General features: G+C 40.0%; 2 protein-coding genes across 2 annotated transcripts; one reads left to right on the top strand and one right to left on the bottom strand.

Annotated features, from left to right (window-relative positions):
- Nucleotides 1-4,510: 4,510 nt before the first annotated feature.
- On the bottom strand, nt 4,511-8,689 carry LOC148789660 (uncharacterized). Its single transcript, XM_088893756.1, has 4 exons — nt 8,669-8,689; nt 5,385-5,577; nt 5,204-5,319; nt 4,511-4,585 (listed from the first exon to the last, which is right to left on the bottom strand). Exons 1-4 carry the CDS (start codon nt 8,687-8,689, stop codon nt 4,511-4,513), a joined length of 405 nt encoding a protein of 134 aa, XP_088749882.1.
- A 1,286-nt stretch (nt 8,690-9,975) lies between these two features.
- Nucleotides 9,976-10,629, top strand: LOC104592646 (putative fasciclin-like arabinogalactan protein 20). Its single transcript, XM_010252080.1, has one exon. The coding sequence runs from the start codon at nt 9,976-9,978 to the stop codon at nt 10,627-10,629; it is 654 nt and encodes a 217-aa protein (XP_010250382.1).
- The last annotated feature ends 6,633 nt before the right edge of the window (nt 10,630-17,262 follow it).

Below are 17,262 nucleotides of genomic sequence, written 5' to 3'. Positions count from 1 at the left end.
AGTTAAAAAAAATCTGATCAAACGTGAAGAACCCATAGACAATTAACAATTTCAGATCAATTAGCTTATGCAGTGTTATTTATAAAACTATTTTCGAAATTCTAATTAACAAGATTAAACCCTATTTCAATGAGATTGCATCTCCATATGATCAGAATGCCTTTGTTTCAAGCGAGCAAATTACTGATAAAAATTTTATTGCCCATGAAATGTTCCAATCTTTGAAGAAAAATAAAGACAAGATTGGTGTGTTGGCTTGTAAAGTTGATATGAAAAAATGGTATGATATTCTCAAATGGACTTTTATCAAGTAGGTTTTGACCAAATGTGGATTCATCATAAAGACTCTTTGGGTCATAGATGTCCAATATCAGCAGTAGGGAATACGGACTTCTAACTTTTTTTTTTTGTTGCAGAATTTGAAGGAGCGCATGATTATTTTTGATGTTGTCTAAGATATCAGTGCAGAGTCACTTCTTGGATCCTACGTGTTGTCCTCTTTAGATTCTCATTAAGTTTATGAACTGGGTTCTGATGGTTCTTGCTTTTCCCGTTTACGTTTTACGGTTTTGGTGTGGCGTTGGATATCTATGGCGGTTTGGTCGAAGATATCTTTCTCACCATTCAAATAAATAAGAAAAGGGTAATTTTGAGATTTAAAAAAATAAAATAGTTAAATAAAAATGTTTTTTGAAGATAATTGACGGAGCACTAATGGAGGGGGCCTGGCTAAAATTTTAGGGGGTCTTTGTTTTACCCTTTTTTTTTTGCAATTGTCTATATGTTTTTTTGCACTTTATCCAGTTTTGTTTTTTAAGAGTTTATTTATAATTTATGATATTATAGGTTGACTCGTTTGACCTGAAGGGTTAAATTGCTGGCCGGATTCCAATACTCGGTATATATAGTGTTTCAATGGGATCAAACAAAGCATAAGAGCAAACATCTTGCTTACCATAAATAAACAAAGAATTTGGTGTTAAAAGCAAGTTTACACCGAAGAAAATATCACCACCGGTTTGATGAGAGTGTAAAATGGGAACTGGATGCTGGGCCCATTTACACTGATCATGTTTGGGGGGTTGAGGCGAATGATGCGTTGCACTTTTGCGGGTGTTTGGATAACACCCCATCAAGGGTAAAACTCCACCCATAATAATTAATATTCAAATCCAAACAAACTATCAGTGACGAGAAGCTGGGTGCCTCCAAGATTAACCCCAACTGAAATGCTCGAAGCTTAGTTTCCAGAACCGACAAACATAACTCCATCTGGCATTTTGAAATAATGAAGAGTTAAAATTGCACTTTGAGTCAAGTATCGGCCAGGTCTACGTCTGTTGGTTGCACCTTGCACGTTTCAAGTGGCAATGTGATCCCATTTGAAATTGTCACCGCCAGAAATCAGGGGAAAGCTGGACTTTTGGATCAAACAGATAGAAACATAACGCCAGGAAATTAAGCAAGTTTAGTTAAATCAGAGAATACCAAGAATGTTTGGGTGCAATGAATTGGCCATTGGCCTTGTATTGAATTTATAATAGAGGAGTTTTATATGAGAGGAAACTCTATCTTAGGTAGAGTCCTGTAGGGATAACAACCAACCAAGTTCATCTCATGAGGATAACAATTATCCTAGATCTCTGAGGATAATTGTTATCCTAAGGATGGAGTCCTAACTGATATACAACACAAATGGATATACCGGATATACTCTAATATGCCCCCTCAATCTCCATGCTCATCAAAGAACATGGAATTTGTCTCTCGTGAAGCAGAAATGACCACTGGCGAGAGGTTTGGTGAGAATGTCAACAACCTAATCCTTGGAAGAGATCAAACAGACACTAAGGCGTTGTGCAATAACCAGATCCCAGAGAAAATGAAAGTCAATCTCAACATGTTAAGTCCGAGCATGGAACACTAGGTTGGCAGCAAGATAGGTGGCACCAATATTGTCACACCAAATAGTAGGTACTTCAGAAAGTGTAACCCCAAGATCTCGAAGGAGAGATGTAATCCAAAGAACTTCAGTTGCTGATGTGGCACAAGCACGAAACTCAGATTCAATGCTGGATCGTGCAATTGTAGCTTGTTTGCGAGAGCTCCAAACAATTAAATTAGGGCCTAAATAGATAGCAAAGCCTCCAGTAGATTTACGATCATTTGAACAACCTGCCCAGTCGGCATCTGAATAAGCATGAGGAGAAAGAGAAGTAGAGGATGTTCGTGAGAGGTTCAGACCATGCATAATAGTATGCTTAAGGTAACGCAAGATGCATTTCATGGCTGCTCTGTGTTTGTTAGTAGGAGACTGAAGAAACTGAGAGACTTTGCTTACTTTAAGTGAGATGTCCAGACGGGTGATCGCCACATACTGAAGAGCGCCAACAACACTTCTATATTCAGTAGGATCATCAAGAGGACAACCACCATGTCAAGTGAGCTTGGGATGAACCGCCATAGGAGAAGAAATGGGCTTTGTAGCTTCCATGTGAGCCTGATGTAGTAGATCTGTGATGTATTGGCATTGACTAAGAAGGACCCCATGAGGATGCCGAATAAACTAAATACCAAGGAAGAAAGCAGTAGGACCCATATCTTTAAGAGAACAATGGTGAAAGAGCTCTTGAATGCAGCTATGGATAGCGTTTTGGGAGTTCCCAATAAGTAAGACATCATCCACGTATATAAGAAGATAAAGAGTAACATTCTTGGAGCATAACACAAATAAAGAAGTATCAGCTGTAGAGTCTCTGAAACCCATTTGTGTTAACTAGCGAGTGAGACAAGCATAGCAAGCCCATGGTGCCTGTTGGAACCCATAAAAGAGCTTTGTTCAATTTGCAAACATGGGTCGGTTTGGTGGGATCTTCAAAACCCTTGAGCTGTTTGATATAGATATCCTCACGAAGCACCCCATTCAGAAAGGCATTACCAAAATCAATTTGATGTATACATCACTGATTTAATATGACAAAAGAGAGAATGGTACGGATGGTTACGGGTTTTACAACCGGGCTAAAAGTAGTAGTAAAGTCAACCCCAGGGATTTGAGTAAAACCCTATGCCACCAATCATGCCTTGTACCTGTCAGTAGTACCATCTGCCATTCATTTTACCTTGTAGATCCATTTGCTCCCTACCACATTCATATGAGAAGAGTAGGGAACAAGACTCCAAGTACCATTAGAAACAAGTGCATTAAATTCCTTAATCATAGCATCGCGCCAATGAGCGGATTTGACCGCTTGTGAATAAACAGAGTGTTCCATAGTATCATATCGAGACTGAGCTAATAGTGATTGTGGTAAAGGATACTTGGTCGTGAGATGAGAACGGGGAGGAAGAGACCTACCCATAGAACGAGTAACCATAGTATGCTGGCGAGAATGTTGAGGAGAAACTAGAACCGTTGTAGCAAGAATGTCCTACATAGGACGGGTCCCATGAGGTCCAACTTCAGGAGAAGACATGCCTATGGAGGAAGCTGCCAAATGGTGAGGACTGTCAGATGGCGGTGGAATAACAGAATTATCTTGTAACAGTGAATTGGTAGTCGGTGAAGTGGGAGCTGGGGAATCTGCAATGGAGGGCGAAGATGTAGTTGGAATTACAGTTGGTGGTTCCAGATAAACGCCGGTTGGCTGAACCAATTTGGTGGGAGCAGCCGCAGAGTACCCCGGAAAATGATGCTCATCAAAGATAACATGTCTGGAAATATATTCTTTCCTAGTTCTAAGATGCAGATAGCCAAGAAAGATGCATTGCTGAAAACGATAATCAAACTTGTGCCGATTGTACGGGCGAAGCAGAGGATAACAAACACACCTGAAAATTTTGAGGAACCTATAATCCGGAGGAGAGCCAAACAGAACTTCATTGTTTATGGCTCTAGCCATGTAAAAGTTTCCTCCTGAGTCTCTGATAATAATTCCAATACCAGCGTAAAGCGGACCCATGACTCCATCAACATTCACTTTTAATACAATGGGGGGAGGGGGGAGCCATGACCTTGGGTGGGACATGAGGAGAGAAGGGGTCTCTTCTTGGTCCATGCACTGTAAATTCCAAATTTCTTCATAGTGCGTTGTTGCTTCTTGTAAGACTAGAATGGGGTTAAACTTTTTACCCTCAAAAACCATTTTATTGCGAGCTTTCCAGGCATACCATAATACCAAAGACCCCAGAATGAATTTGTCAAGCCCTGGAAGTGGGTGATTGTTGTTTGCAGTCCACCAAGTTGCTAACCAATCCTTGAATTCATGCTGGGAGTTAACATCAATCGACTGGATTTGGAGACCAAACCAAACTGCTCTCATGGTAGGGCAGTGAAAGAATCTATGTGACATTGTTTCATTAGCTTCCATACACACACAACAAGTCGAGTTTACTCCCTGACAATACTTTGCAAGGGTTGCGCCAAGAGGTAGGGTGTTCTTAATACAACGCCACAAAAAAACATGAACCCGTGGTGGGAGCTTCTTGTACTTCCAAAATACTTTCCAGCTTACCTCAGGGAAAGCTTCGGTTTGGGAATAAGTGCCTGAATCCTTTGAGGATGGATGTTTATAAGCCGAAGCAGCTGTAAAAATCCCAGAAGGCGTGCAAGTCCAAATCAGTCTATCCGAGATGAGCTCATGACCTTGTGATAATGGGGTTTGAAGAAATGAATGTATACCTTCACTTTTAAACAGGTTTTCAACATGGTCAAAATGCCATGTGTCAGTAAGAGAGTTGATAAGCTCAGCAACCTTTAAACTTTCAGCCTAAACATTGTTTACCATGTGGTCACAATTCAATGGGGGAAAAGTCCAAGGGTCCAAAAGGACATGGATATCCCACCCTGAGTTGATTAAAATCGCAACTCCTTTCAACAACAAGGTCGACATCTAAGGAGAGTGTTCCAAATGATTGATTTACTTGGATTGTTTTTTGCACCCCAGAAGGATCCTTGTGATAGATATTTTGCTCGTAGGACCTTACTCCATAGACTTTCTGTTTCCTTAAGGAAATGCCATCCAAGTTTCATCGACAAACATTTGTTTGTAATCTCCAGACTTTTAAAGCCCAACCCCCCAATGCATTTAGCTTTAGTAAATTCACTCCATGGTTTCAGATAGACATGATCCCTATTCTGATCAAAGCCCCACCAGAAGTCACAAATTATTTTGGTGATTTTCTCTAGAGTACCATGCGGTACCTCGTGGATTGCCATGAAAAAATTGGGAACTGCAGAAAGTGTTGATTTAATCATGATTTCTCTCCCCGCGTGTGAGAGGCAGTAAATTTGTCGATAAGAAAATGCCAGGACTCTACCTTCTTATGCTTCATGAGGAGTGGGCTTCCAAGATATTTCTCGTTGCATTGCATGTGTGCCACACCAATCTGATCTGCCAACATCTCTCTTTGATGGCGGTGAACATTTTTACTAAAGTGGATTGAGGACTTCTCAAAATTGACCTCCTCTCTAGGCCAGCCGTAGTATTTCTCAAGTGTCTCTTTAACTTTGTTTAGCTCTGAAGTCGTTCTACGTCCAAAGATGAGAAGGTCATCAGCAAATAGCAGGTGATTGATCTTGAGATTGCTTCTTCCGAATTTAATTCCATGAAGATCCCCCACCTGAAGCTGTTTATCAAGCAACCTCGACAAAACATCAGTACACAAAATGAAGAGGTACGGAGAGAGGGGACAGCCTTGACGTAGGCCACTCTCTGGGGTAAACCTCTCACTCTTTCACCATTTAGTAAAATGCTAAAACTTGATGAAGCAATACAACACATAATTAGCTTACAGAAATGGGGAGAGAAACCTCTTCTCTTCAAACACCACTCCAGGAAGGACTACTCGATCTTGTCATAGGCTTTGGCTAGGTCAAGCTTTAAAATGAATCCCCCATGCTTCCCTTGCATATGGCTGAGAGTGTGAACTACCTCTGAAGCAATAATTCTATTATCGTGAATTTGACGTCCTGGTGTGAAGGCACTTTGGTAAGGGGTTAACATTGTGTCCAAGTATGGCTTTAACCGATTAACTATAATCTTGACCACCACTTTGTAAATTACATTAGTGAGTTCGATGGGGCATAGATCCTTCACTCTTTGGAGGCTATCTTTCTTCGGGATCAGGACGATAAAAGTGTCGTTGACTTCTGTAACAGTCTTTGGAGTGATGAAAATTTATTGAACAAACTTCACAAAATCACTACCTATCTCATTCCAACTCCTTTGAAAGAAAATAGCTAGTAATCCATCCGACCCCGGGGCTTTAAGAGGTCCAATTCTGAAAAGTGCATATTTGACTTCCTCAAGGGAGGGTACCTTGCACAAAGATTCATTGTCTTCACTACTTATCGTACTAGGTATGACATCATCTTCGATATGCGGGAGAGTTGGGTGGGATGATTTATAGAGATGCTCATAGAACTCCCTCACAGTGGCAACAATTTCCTCTTTATCTGTTGTCCATGACCCTGTACTACTTTGTAGCCATTGAATGCTATTTCTTCTTCTCCAATTGGAGGTAGAGATGTGAAAAAAAGAAGTATTTCTATCCCCTTCTCGGAGCCAGGTGACACGGGATCTCTGCTTCCAATACAATTCCTCTGCTTCTAACAGGTGGTTAAGTTCAACTCTTAGAGACAATTCTTGCATCTTTGTGGGAGCATCAACACTTCTATTTTGAATTGCCCATAACTTCTCTTCAATGTCGTGGATTCGTTAGCGATAGTTGCCTAGGATTTGCTTCCCCCATTGTGTTATGTGGATTTTACAAGTCATACACTTTTGTAAGAAGGAGACCCTCTCTTGCTTCCAGGCTGAATCAACTTCGCTATTAAAATCGGGTTCCCGAGTCCAGATTGCTTCAAATCTTGGGCTGCCCACGTAATTGGTCCTATTTGAACTTGTGTATAAAACAATTGGCAGATGATCACTTCTGGCTGATGCCCAATGTTCCACATAAGAATTTGGGTATTTTTCCAACCATTGGGGGCAACACAATGCACGGTCCAACCTTTCCATTATCAAGTCTGAACTATCACAGCCATTTGGCCAAGTAAAGGGAGGGCCACGAAAACCAATATCAATTAGTCCACAAGTATGAATAAAATCTTTGAAGAGTTGCATTTGATTCCTATCAGCTCTCTACCCTCCAAACTTTTCACCTTCCTGGGCTATGGCATTTAGATCTCCAATCATGAACCAAGGATTGTGGATAGACCCGCTAAGCTCTTGTGGATCCAAATAGAGTGTCTAAGTTCCTTAGTAGGACTCCCATAAAGTCCAAGCATCTCCCAGTTGAAGTGAGGTGGGAAATTTGAGATTGAAGCATGAATATAATTTGAGTTGCCTGAATTAATAGAAAGAGTAATATGCCGTTTCCAACCTAACCACAGTCCCTCAGATTGACCCTCAGATGCCACATAAAAGTAATTATAATCATATAAAGTGCTTAAGATTTTCTCAGACTTACTTTCATTACATCTAGTTTCACTCAAAAAGAATAAATCTGTTTTAGCTCTATGAAGGGGATATTTAAAATAGCGAACTGCCGATCGGCTCTCCCACCCCCCTTGGCAGTTCCAAAAGAGGACAATCATGGCTCCTGTGGTGGCAATACACGGCCTGCCACCTTGGCCATTTCAGACAAAGAACTAGTGCCCTGTTATGGATACACCAACCGGCAGCGCACTACGGCGCAGTCATGGGTAGTGGCACGCACAGTAGGCCGCACAGCAGCAGGCACCGCCCAGAAGCACGCGCTGCCCGACAGCGCGCAGCATGCAGCACGCACCACCTGGCAGCGCGTAGCATGTACCGCCTGACAGTGCCCTGCACGCACTGCCTGGCAGCACGCAGCACGCACCGCCCGGTAGTGCGCAGCACGTACTGCCCGACAACGCGCTGCACGCACCGCCTAGACGCATGCAGCACGCACCGCACGGCAGCAGCACCGTGAGACGCGTGCGCCGCCCAGGGCGGGGCCCACATGACAGCTCATCAGGGTGGGGGCACACTTATCTTACCACATCAGCTCTGCCCGCCAACTCTCCGCCAGCTATACCATTCCTTATCCCTTATCTTATCTTATCCTTATCTTTATCTTATCTTAAGTAAGAGTTGTGTTGCCATTAGGAGTAGGTAATTAGGAGTTTGAGTTTAATTAGGAATTTCCTTCTGTAATCCCTTATTTAAAGAGCCACGAATTGAAATAGAGGCATTCAGTTTTCGAGTCAAGAAAAGAGTGAGGAGAGTTCAGGTGGTCTCTTGGACAAATCACCCATTAGGAGAGTTCGGGTGATCTCTTGGACAAATCACCCATGCGATTGCCACAATAGGGTTTGTACGCAAGGGAAAGGGCAAGGGAAGATAGGAGTCTTCCGGCGGACCGACCTGCAACAAGATCCTATGCGCGGGCCCATAACATGCCCACGCTCATTTGTTGGTCGAGAGTTTTGAGTCGCGCTTTCTTCTTCAAACATAAATGGGCAATTGTGGTTCTTGTAATCAAGGATTCTGTTATTTCCACATTGGGCTCCAAATCTGATTCAGGCTTCCTCTTTCAGCCCACTACAGAATCTTGTAATTGCTGATCGTGGTAGTCTTTCGTAATGAAAGGAAATAGGTATCTTTTTGTTACTCAGAAGAGTATAGCTGGTAGATTTAACTAAGGGATTATAGATGATCATGGAAACTTTGATTCGAATGAACTTACTCCAACTTTTCTCTGCACCGATTCTTGGCTCATAAGGTTTTCCAATCATCTCCGCTAGTTCCATCCCTACCAGTGGTGTGAGGTATTCCACCGGTAGACCTCCTATGTGAACCCAAAGATCAATTCTATTAAGCAAGTAAGACGAGGGAACTCTGTTTGGCAAGAACTTTTCCATTATAATGAGATCATTATTGAAGGTCCAAGGCCCGTTGTCATATTGCATCCCTAGATCTTCTAGAGGGGAAATGGACCAGGAAGGTGTCTAAATCGAACTCAGCAATACCATTTGCATCTTTGATGTTCCAAGCCGCTTGTGAACCCTTTCTCAAACCCATTAGGTCGATTTCTTTATCTGACAGGACTCGGATCACCAAGGATCTGTTCCAATCTTGAGAGCTGGACACATGATCCTTCTTTGTTTTTATTTCCCGATCACTTCGTGGAGCAAGCAGATATTCCAGACTTTCTACCAGAGCTATCTCAGTCTTTGTTGCAACGGAATGGGCTCCGGCGGTTCCATCGACTAGTGAAGTAGATTGTACTATCTAATGATGGAATAGAATCTCACACAAACGGTGAGGGGGAGATCTCACACAAACGGCCGCTACATTTTTGCAACGTTGTCTTTTGCATTTACTCCCTATGAATATGCAATTATCATAAACAAAGATAACCTTAAAGGTATATTTTATTGTACTTAAATCTTTGTTAGGATGGTAATTTTTCCCATCCCGGCCCGCTGGGCATTCGTCCTCCTTATCGACCCATCTGGTTGTGAATGGAGATTGCTTTGGTGGGGCAGGATGGGGATTAACAGGGATCCTTGACCTACAAGGACAAAAAACAATTATAGCTTCTAAGCTAATTAATGCCAAAGTCTGGGATATATACCCATCAAGATTATTTTCCAAGTAAATACAAGGTGCTAATATTGTTTTAATATCTGAATTAAGTTGTAAATGATGATGGGTCTCTCCATGGTTCAGGGTCCTACCGTGTAGACTCCACACTAACTAACAAGAGTTGCTATACACGGAATTAGTGTATGATTAGATGTCTGTTTATATAATCTTGCCGAGTCCCTGTTGTCTTCATAACTCGGACTCCAAACTTATCTCGGAATTGTCTGATTCCTAATTGGCCAAGGACAAGTAGACCAAGGTCTATAAATAGATGTGGTGACTTTAGGGTCTTTAACTTGTGTCAGTACTCTCTTAATCCTTCTTCCATCTCCTCACCTTCAACTTCTCTCGCTCGCCAATGGCTTCCAGTCCCCATCTTCTCTCCATTTTGTTTCTTCTCTTCCTCTCATCGTTCTGTGTCTCACCTATCTTGGGTACTTCTGTTACTGCCGCTGCTCATCGTGTGGAAGGAGGAATAATACCAATCGAGAAGATCAAGAATGCTCTCTCGAATGCCAATTTCTTTACCATGTCCTTGACTCTGGACATGGCTCTCAACACCACGATCCCATCTGAGTTCTTCAACAGCAACGATAAAACCATCACCATATTCTGCCCCTTGGACAGAGCGTTCATGTCTCCAGGCTTCAAGTACGCAGGCCCTCCCTTGACCTTGCTGAGATACCACGTTGCACTGGGGAAGTTCGACAGGGAGGCTTTGGATTCACCGAAGCTGCACTGGTCTAAGGTCGAAACCTTGCTTACTGGGCATGCTCTCGTTGTCACTTCAGTGAATGGACGGGCATCCATCAATGGCGTCAGCATCACACATTGGAATCTATACAATGATGGGCACGTCATTGTTCATGGCGTGGAGGAATTCTTTGATCCTGCTTTTCAGACTATTTGGTTTCCTCAGTATGATGGTGGAGTTCCGATCAACATTAATGACGAGTCCGTTACCGTGGGTTCTAGAAACGTGGTGGATTTTCTTCTTAAGCTGATAGAGTGATGGGATGTACAGAATCTACAGATTGCCGTCTCTGGGTTAAATGGGTAATCCTTCCTGGTTTCCTTGTACTGTTTCTGTTTCTTTTCTGTCCTTGATGTAAAGAGTTCTTGACTGATACGTTCCCTTGTATTCTTCGGTAACATTTGTGAAAAAAAAAATAGTGACTTTCTTTAACTTCGATTTCTATCTGCCTATTGTATCATTGTTTGATTTATTGGTTCCCAGGCTGCTAAGAGGGTCTTGTGGGGTTTCTTGATCAGTTCTTGTTTATATTGCAAAAACGATTATAAACAATTAAGCCTTTCTCTTTCTACAGTTTTTTTCCCGTCACAGTTCTAATTGGTATGCTACAGTAAAAAATAAATTGATTTAGATTTGAATGAACGGAACTGGAAACCATTAGCTACAACCCCACAATTAATCTGTGGATTCACAAATACTGCAACAATAGATTATGTGTTTGCTAGGAGCTCCTCTCCTTGATTGCCATTTACGTTCCTCAAAATTCCTTTCTGTTATGCAAAAATCAAGTTATGAAGACGGTAGACAAGTAAAAAGTTTGCCATTCTTATTATAATTGGATCGATGAATTGCAATTACATACACGTAATTTCAGAAACAACAAGCTCTTATTGATGATGATTGCCATATAAACTAGCTAGCTAGACGATAGTTCTTCTTAATCACAGCAAAAACAGTACTGTACTGGCTGCCGAGGCCTCGAAATGCAACATGTGTTATAGCACCCGTCCAAAGCTGCATAGATCAATGCATAAACATTATATCCACTGTAGACGTAAATTTATAAGAAAGAAAATGATAAAACTAGTGGAATTAAACATAAAATAAGTGATGTTTGTTGCAAGCCACAGTGAACAACTTCAGACGCTACTGCCAGTAGAAGCAGTACGAACACTAGGTTAACAGCAACCTTCATCTCTTCTGTGTATTGAAACTGAAAGATGAATGTGAGAGACAACAAGAGAAAAAGGACACAAGATGAACAAGTTGTTTTCTGCAATTCACACTTTCACGGTATGTATAGAATTTCATGGGGATACTAATTAATGTTTTAGCCAAGATGGGATTCTTTTTCATTAAGCTATTGGTTTTTCTGGTGCATGTATAGTTGAGTGGAAACTCACTTTTCCTTTAAACAATAAAGGTAAATAATTGTGGGTGCACAGCTCCATTGATGCTTGAAAAACTAATGTTTACCAGCAAAAGAAAATATTATTTTCTTGATAACCAAAATTTCTTATTAACTCATTAATTGGACGACCCCAAATTGGAATCAATGGTTTCCTTTTCAGAGTAGTTGCATAACTTTGTGATCATGGTGATTAATAATACGTATTCATTATGCCTCGCACAAGGTATTTATGGTGGAAAGATAGGATATGTATATCCCCTTAAGGCCCTGTTTGCTTTTCGGTAAGTTACTTACCTGGAAATACTTACCCCCAAGGTGGGAAAGTTATTTACCCACCTAAGAATGTGTTAAGCTTTACCTGGTCCCCACCTAATTCTGAAAAAGGAACATGGGATTCTTGATCAATGAAAATCAAAATCCCATTGATCAACTTTTCCCTCTCAAAATCCAAAAAAGAACGCCCCCTAAGTACATTTTCTATGTGCAAACCCTCCATTAATGGGTATATGCTTTATAGTTTATATAGTACCTGATAAATAGGATAAAAATGGAACTTGATATGTCCTTGGTAATGGGCCCAAGCAAGCATCCTGATAGGAGATGGGCGTATTCATGTGGCTTGGGCTTAATCTCCAGTAGTGGGTGCGACATCCACTGGGAGGTGTGGTAAGGCCTAGCTATTGCAGGGCCCAATTTGTTGCAACGAAATACTCAGGCCCTCACAGTGGGATGTGCCTGTGAGGCGCCTTGTGTGAGGAGAAGATCCCACCTCGTCTAAGCATGGTTAGTGGGTTGTCAGAGGGTGATGGGAGTTGAGATCTGCCAATGAAACACCTTTGTACGTCTACCCTCTACCATCTTGATCTGCACACCTCACCACGAGGCTGGGTCCTATCATAAAAGTGGAACCTGTCATGTATGAGATGTCAGGTGTAAGATTCAGTATTCACAAAATTATGTTCATACCCTTCTTACAACCTTTTTCTGCCTTGCATTGGAAATATCTCTACACTTGTATTTTTTATTTATAGGAAAATCTTCCCAATACACACTGAAAAGGCTATGAGAAGGGTGCGAGTACAATCTTGTAAGTATCAAATCCGATTTCCAATGGGAGTTAGTGATATGGACAAGGTGGAGGCAGAAGAAGTGAATGTTTACAAACTTGAGGAATTTTAGGGTGTATTAAGTTGAAAGATCTTATGGATGTGTATGTGGATATCTATTTAAATGAAAGAGGTGGAGATGCAAAAAATGTTAGGAGAAGATCAGGTTGAGGGGGGAGGGGTGGAAAGCGGTATAACTTCTGTTTGGCCCTAGTGATTTCAGTTTGTAATTCAGATTTCATCCTCACAACCTTTTGCAGTATTGCATTGGAAATGCCTCCATACTTGTTTATTTGTATTCATAGATAGATGTTTACAATGCACAGCTGCAAAGAGATGTGAAGACGGTATGAGGATGAAAGCCGGATTCTTCGGTTTGAAGGTTTCCTTTGCTTCATATCCTCCACAATGCTTGTTGTACGTTGTTTGTGCCGTGTCTAGTTTTTGTTTTTGTGGTTCCTGTGTGTTTGGTTTGAGTGGGCTTTTTACTTGTGAGAGCTGATCTTTTCTTGTATCAGGTCATTTGTATTTATTTTCTCATCCTTTTGTTTAATTTATCATAAAAAAATAAATAAGCTAAAATTGTTTATTAATTGAAAAATAATGTGTGTTCATTGAAAAATTTGAAAAATACCTGTAATTCAAATAATTAAAAATGCTGACTCTATAATTCTACAATATCTCTCTGCTAAAACCAAGGTGTTGAACCTATTTGTTGACTGGGTCAGACCCGTTAAACTCATCTGCTGGGAATCTGAATCCATACATGGTAAAAACTGTGAATTGAATCAACAACCCGATGACATAACCAGTCAAACCGTTGAACCATTTGACCCAATGAAGGAAGGGTTTAGACTTGAGTAGCATAAATTAGCCTAAAACATGGGCTGCTTAGAATGATATCATCTTGATTGTCTATTCACCACCCAAGAAATATGACAGGTCAAAAAAACCGTAACTATAGATCTATACCTACGGTCTAGCTACAGACAGAAAACCGTAGCTTATGTTCACGTGGCTATAGCTTATGGTTATGGTTCAATTAATCCGTGGCTATAACCCGTCTATAGTTACGGTATCTGTCCGTAGCTAAAGGACAAATGCAAATCATATGAATCTTTAGCCACAGGCTGAATCGTAGCTAAAAGATGCATATAGCTACGATTTTTAAATTGTTCGTAGTTATATATCCAAATCTATAACCACAGATTTTTATAAAATCACAACTGTAATTCTTCTATTTATTGCTACGGTTTGTTACAAAACCATAGCTAAATGTACTAACTTATAACCACGTATATTTTGCTAAAACCGAAGTTAAATACTCTAACCTATAGCTATGGTTTTTTGACAAACTGCGGCTAAAAAATGCAATATATGCCCACAATTTTTTGGAAAACCATAGCTAATTGTTTCAATCTATATAAAAATTGTGGCTATATTCCAAATAAAATAGAAAAATAATGACAATTAGGACTACCACCTTAAAGCAACACCTATTTTGTTCATACATCACGTAAAAATTATATAATAATTTCTACCAAATACTTATATCATTGTAATAATTCAAATCATTACACATATAATTTGAATACATTCATTGTTCTACAAAAAAGAGTACATCCATTGTTTAGAATGTATTACGAATGTCAAATTTCCCTTAATACATATTAAAGTCTACATGACTTTAAAAAAAATAGAGAAATTCTAAATTTCAAAGACTAATCCATTGTCTTCAACTATGCTTTAAGAGTCACTCCTTGCATCTTTAACCTACAAAGAAAAACAAAAAATGAATTAGAACAATGATTACTTTGATGATCCAATTAAATATGCAAGATACAATGAAAAAATGTGAAGAAAGATAGGTAACAAAAGATCCACTAGTATTCTGTTTAACGCAAGATAAATTTTAAAATTTTAATTAAATGGGCTTGATGCACTTGTATGACGCATGTTGGTTATGAAGGAAGGTGAGATCCATCAAATGGATGGCCTAACCATGATAGATTGGGTGAAATTTCAAAAATTTCTTTCAGCATTTCGGGAATTGCATTCCCTAGTTTCAAAAAAACTGCATTTTTCTAAGGCCATTCTTGCACCAAAAACGGATCACAATTGAAACCAAAAGGAGATGGTTGTATACCTGATCCGGATTCCACAAATGTAGCTACCAAAGTGGTAGTTCACACCCAAATTGAATCCCAAAACTAGCTTCCACTGAAAGTGGCGTAGCTTGGAGTGAAGTCGGTTCAGCAACACAGTTTTTAGCAAAACTGTAATTCAACAGATTGGATCGAACAAGGGAGATGAGCATGGTTTTTCTCTGCAATTTTCTTGCAAAATTCAGAAATAGAATTGATCAAGATCAGTTCCAAGAATTGGAGATTGAACTAGGGTTTCTGGGCAACAAAGAATAGAGAGAGAAAGCTGAAAGCAGAGTCATCTAAAGTAGTTCAATCTCTCTTTTCTTAATCCTTCAAGAGCACCACTCCTATTCGAATTAGGAGGTTTGTAATCCAAATCTTTATTTGGATCTGGACTCTTACAGTAGATAGGTCTTATCCTCTTATGAGAATGGGTGCTCCAAACCCATATTTTCCCAAGTCACATGACAACTTAAGCAGTCATGTGACCACTTGGTTAATCATATTAATCATGGACTTTAGGCCCATTAATTAAGTGGCTCACATCCCAAGGGATTTGTTGTCCCATTTAGGTTCAATTTGTATGGTGTGGGACCCCAACAATGACCTCACATAAGCCCATATGGGTTTGACCTAGCCTCTGTGAAAAGGCCTAGCCGAATTCACTGCTAAGTGCAATGAACCCCTGAGCCCATCACTATGGGCTCAAAATGGACCCAACATTTACAATTAAATGATCCCTAAGTCTAGCCATCTTATGAAGGCACAAGGATAATTGAATTAAGTAAGATATAGCCCATCAGGTAAACAACCCTTAATGGTCTCTTACACTTAACATCTTAGCCCACAATGATCAAACACTACCCGACAGAGAAGGACCTCTCCTATGACTACAAGGTGCAGTGTTGCACTCTCTGTTCGGATGTAAATATATATTGCAAAACGAATCTCAAACACAGTTGAAATTGACTGCCGACAGTTTTGGTGTCCATCAGAGAGAGTGCAGTCCCGATCATTCACTTTGTCCAACAAAGGGGCTAATCCTATCACTATGATCAATCACTTAAGTGAATTTTCATACTGTCCCAACATACCCAGGTTTTGGCCCCAAAAGGATCTCAATGATTGGCATATCAAAGACAACCTGATCCAACACTCACTGCAATACCATAATCAAATCTAGGGGTTATGTGTAATTTTCCAGTTTTGCCCATCAGTCTCCAAGCTACAGGGCATAACTGAAAAAATGTTCGGGTTCAGTGCTTCAAACAAATACACACTACATGTGCTTTGGGTTTAACCCTAGCAGCTAAGTCAAGCTACCCCAACTTCTTTGGTAGCACATTAGTATCAGTCTTGGTAGAATAAACTCTTTAGGTCTATCTAATGGTTGAGAACATTCTAAATTAACACGAGTTTTATAAGTTTCCAGTTTAAGGGGTAATTACATAGAAACACACCAATGATAACATGAAATAATTATGTATTTTTATTCATTTACAATAAATGTATCTGTACATTAATCTGATTAGCTAAGGGCAAACACTACCTAACATGTTATGATATTGATTTCAAGCTTCTTATATTTCAGAGTTGTGTTTTACTTAATATTTAGATATTTCTTTACATGGTAAGACATTTTAAGAAGGATGACATTCACAAGACTAAAATGAAGTGGAATAAAAAAGAGGTGGCTATTGATAGAATGGGGAAAGGTAAAATAATGAAAGACTTGAAAAAATTTATGGATGTGAAAGTCCAAGTTAAGGACAAAGAGGAACAAAGGGTGGGGGAGGAGAGTTAGTGGAAGGTAGAGTTAAAGAGATTTTTGGTGAAGATAACACTGAAAATGGGAAGTGGATATTGGTTGGCCTATGGATAGATAGGTAGCAATTGGGAACTCTCTAAGCCTTCTCTTTTTTGGGAAAATCGGTGGTGAAGAAAAGCAATTGAACACTTTGAAAAAATAGAAGGAAAGAATATAACAAAAAAAAAGCATTTGAAGAAGGGGGTGAGGTTTTTAATTCTAAAAGTTAAAGGTTGTAATAATGTTTTGAGTTAGATCTATTATAAGGGTTGGGTGAAATTGGCTAAATTTTGGTTTAGGTTTTGGGCTTCTAGGCCAACGTGAAAATGGGCTAATTTGGTCGCCTAGAATGAGTTTATTATGGGTGACTCTAAGGCTGAAATAGAAGTGGTTTTAAGAATCAATTGAGACATGGTTGTA

The sequence above is a fragment of the Nelumbo nucifera genome, chromosome 8 (assembly GCF_055504915.1).
Source record: "Nelumbo nucifera cultivar China Antique chromosome 8, China Antique-T2T, whole genome shotgun sequence".
Taxonomy (NCBI): Eukaryota; Viridiplantae; Streptophyta; class Magnoliopsida; order Proteales; family Nelumbonaceae; genus Nelumbo; species Nelumbo nucifera.
Note: the sequence above shows the minus strand (reverse complement) of the source record. Positions and strands in the feature narration are given on the sequence as shown.

Bases quoted from the DNA above. Each gene is read 5' to 3' on its own strand.
- LOC148789660 (XM_088893756.1), bottom strand. From the start codon at position 8,689: ATGATCATCTATAATCCCTTA. The intron at 5,578-8,668 runs GTTAAATCTACC...AGCAATCTCAAG, and splicing joins TGATCATCTATAATCCCTTA to ATCAATCACCTGCTATTTGC. The intron at 4,586-5,203 runs GTACCGCATGGT...GGATTTTTACAG, and splicing joins TTTTCATGGCAATCCACGAG to CTGCTTCGGCTTATAAACAT.
- LOC104592646 (XM_010252080.1), top strand. From the start codon at position 9,976: ATGGCTTCCAGTCCCCATCTTCTCTCCATTTTGTTTCTTCTCTTCCTC.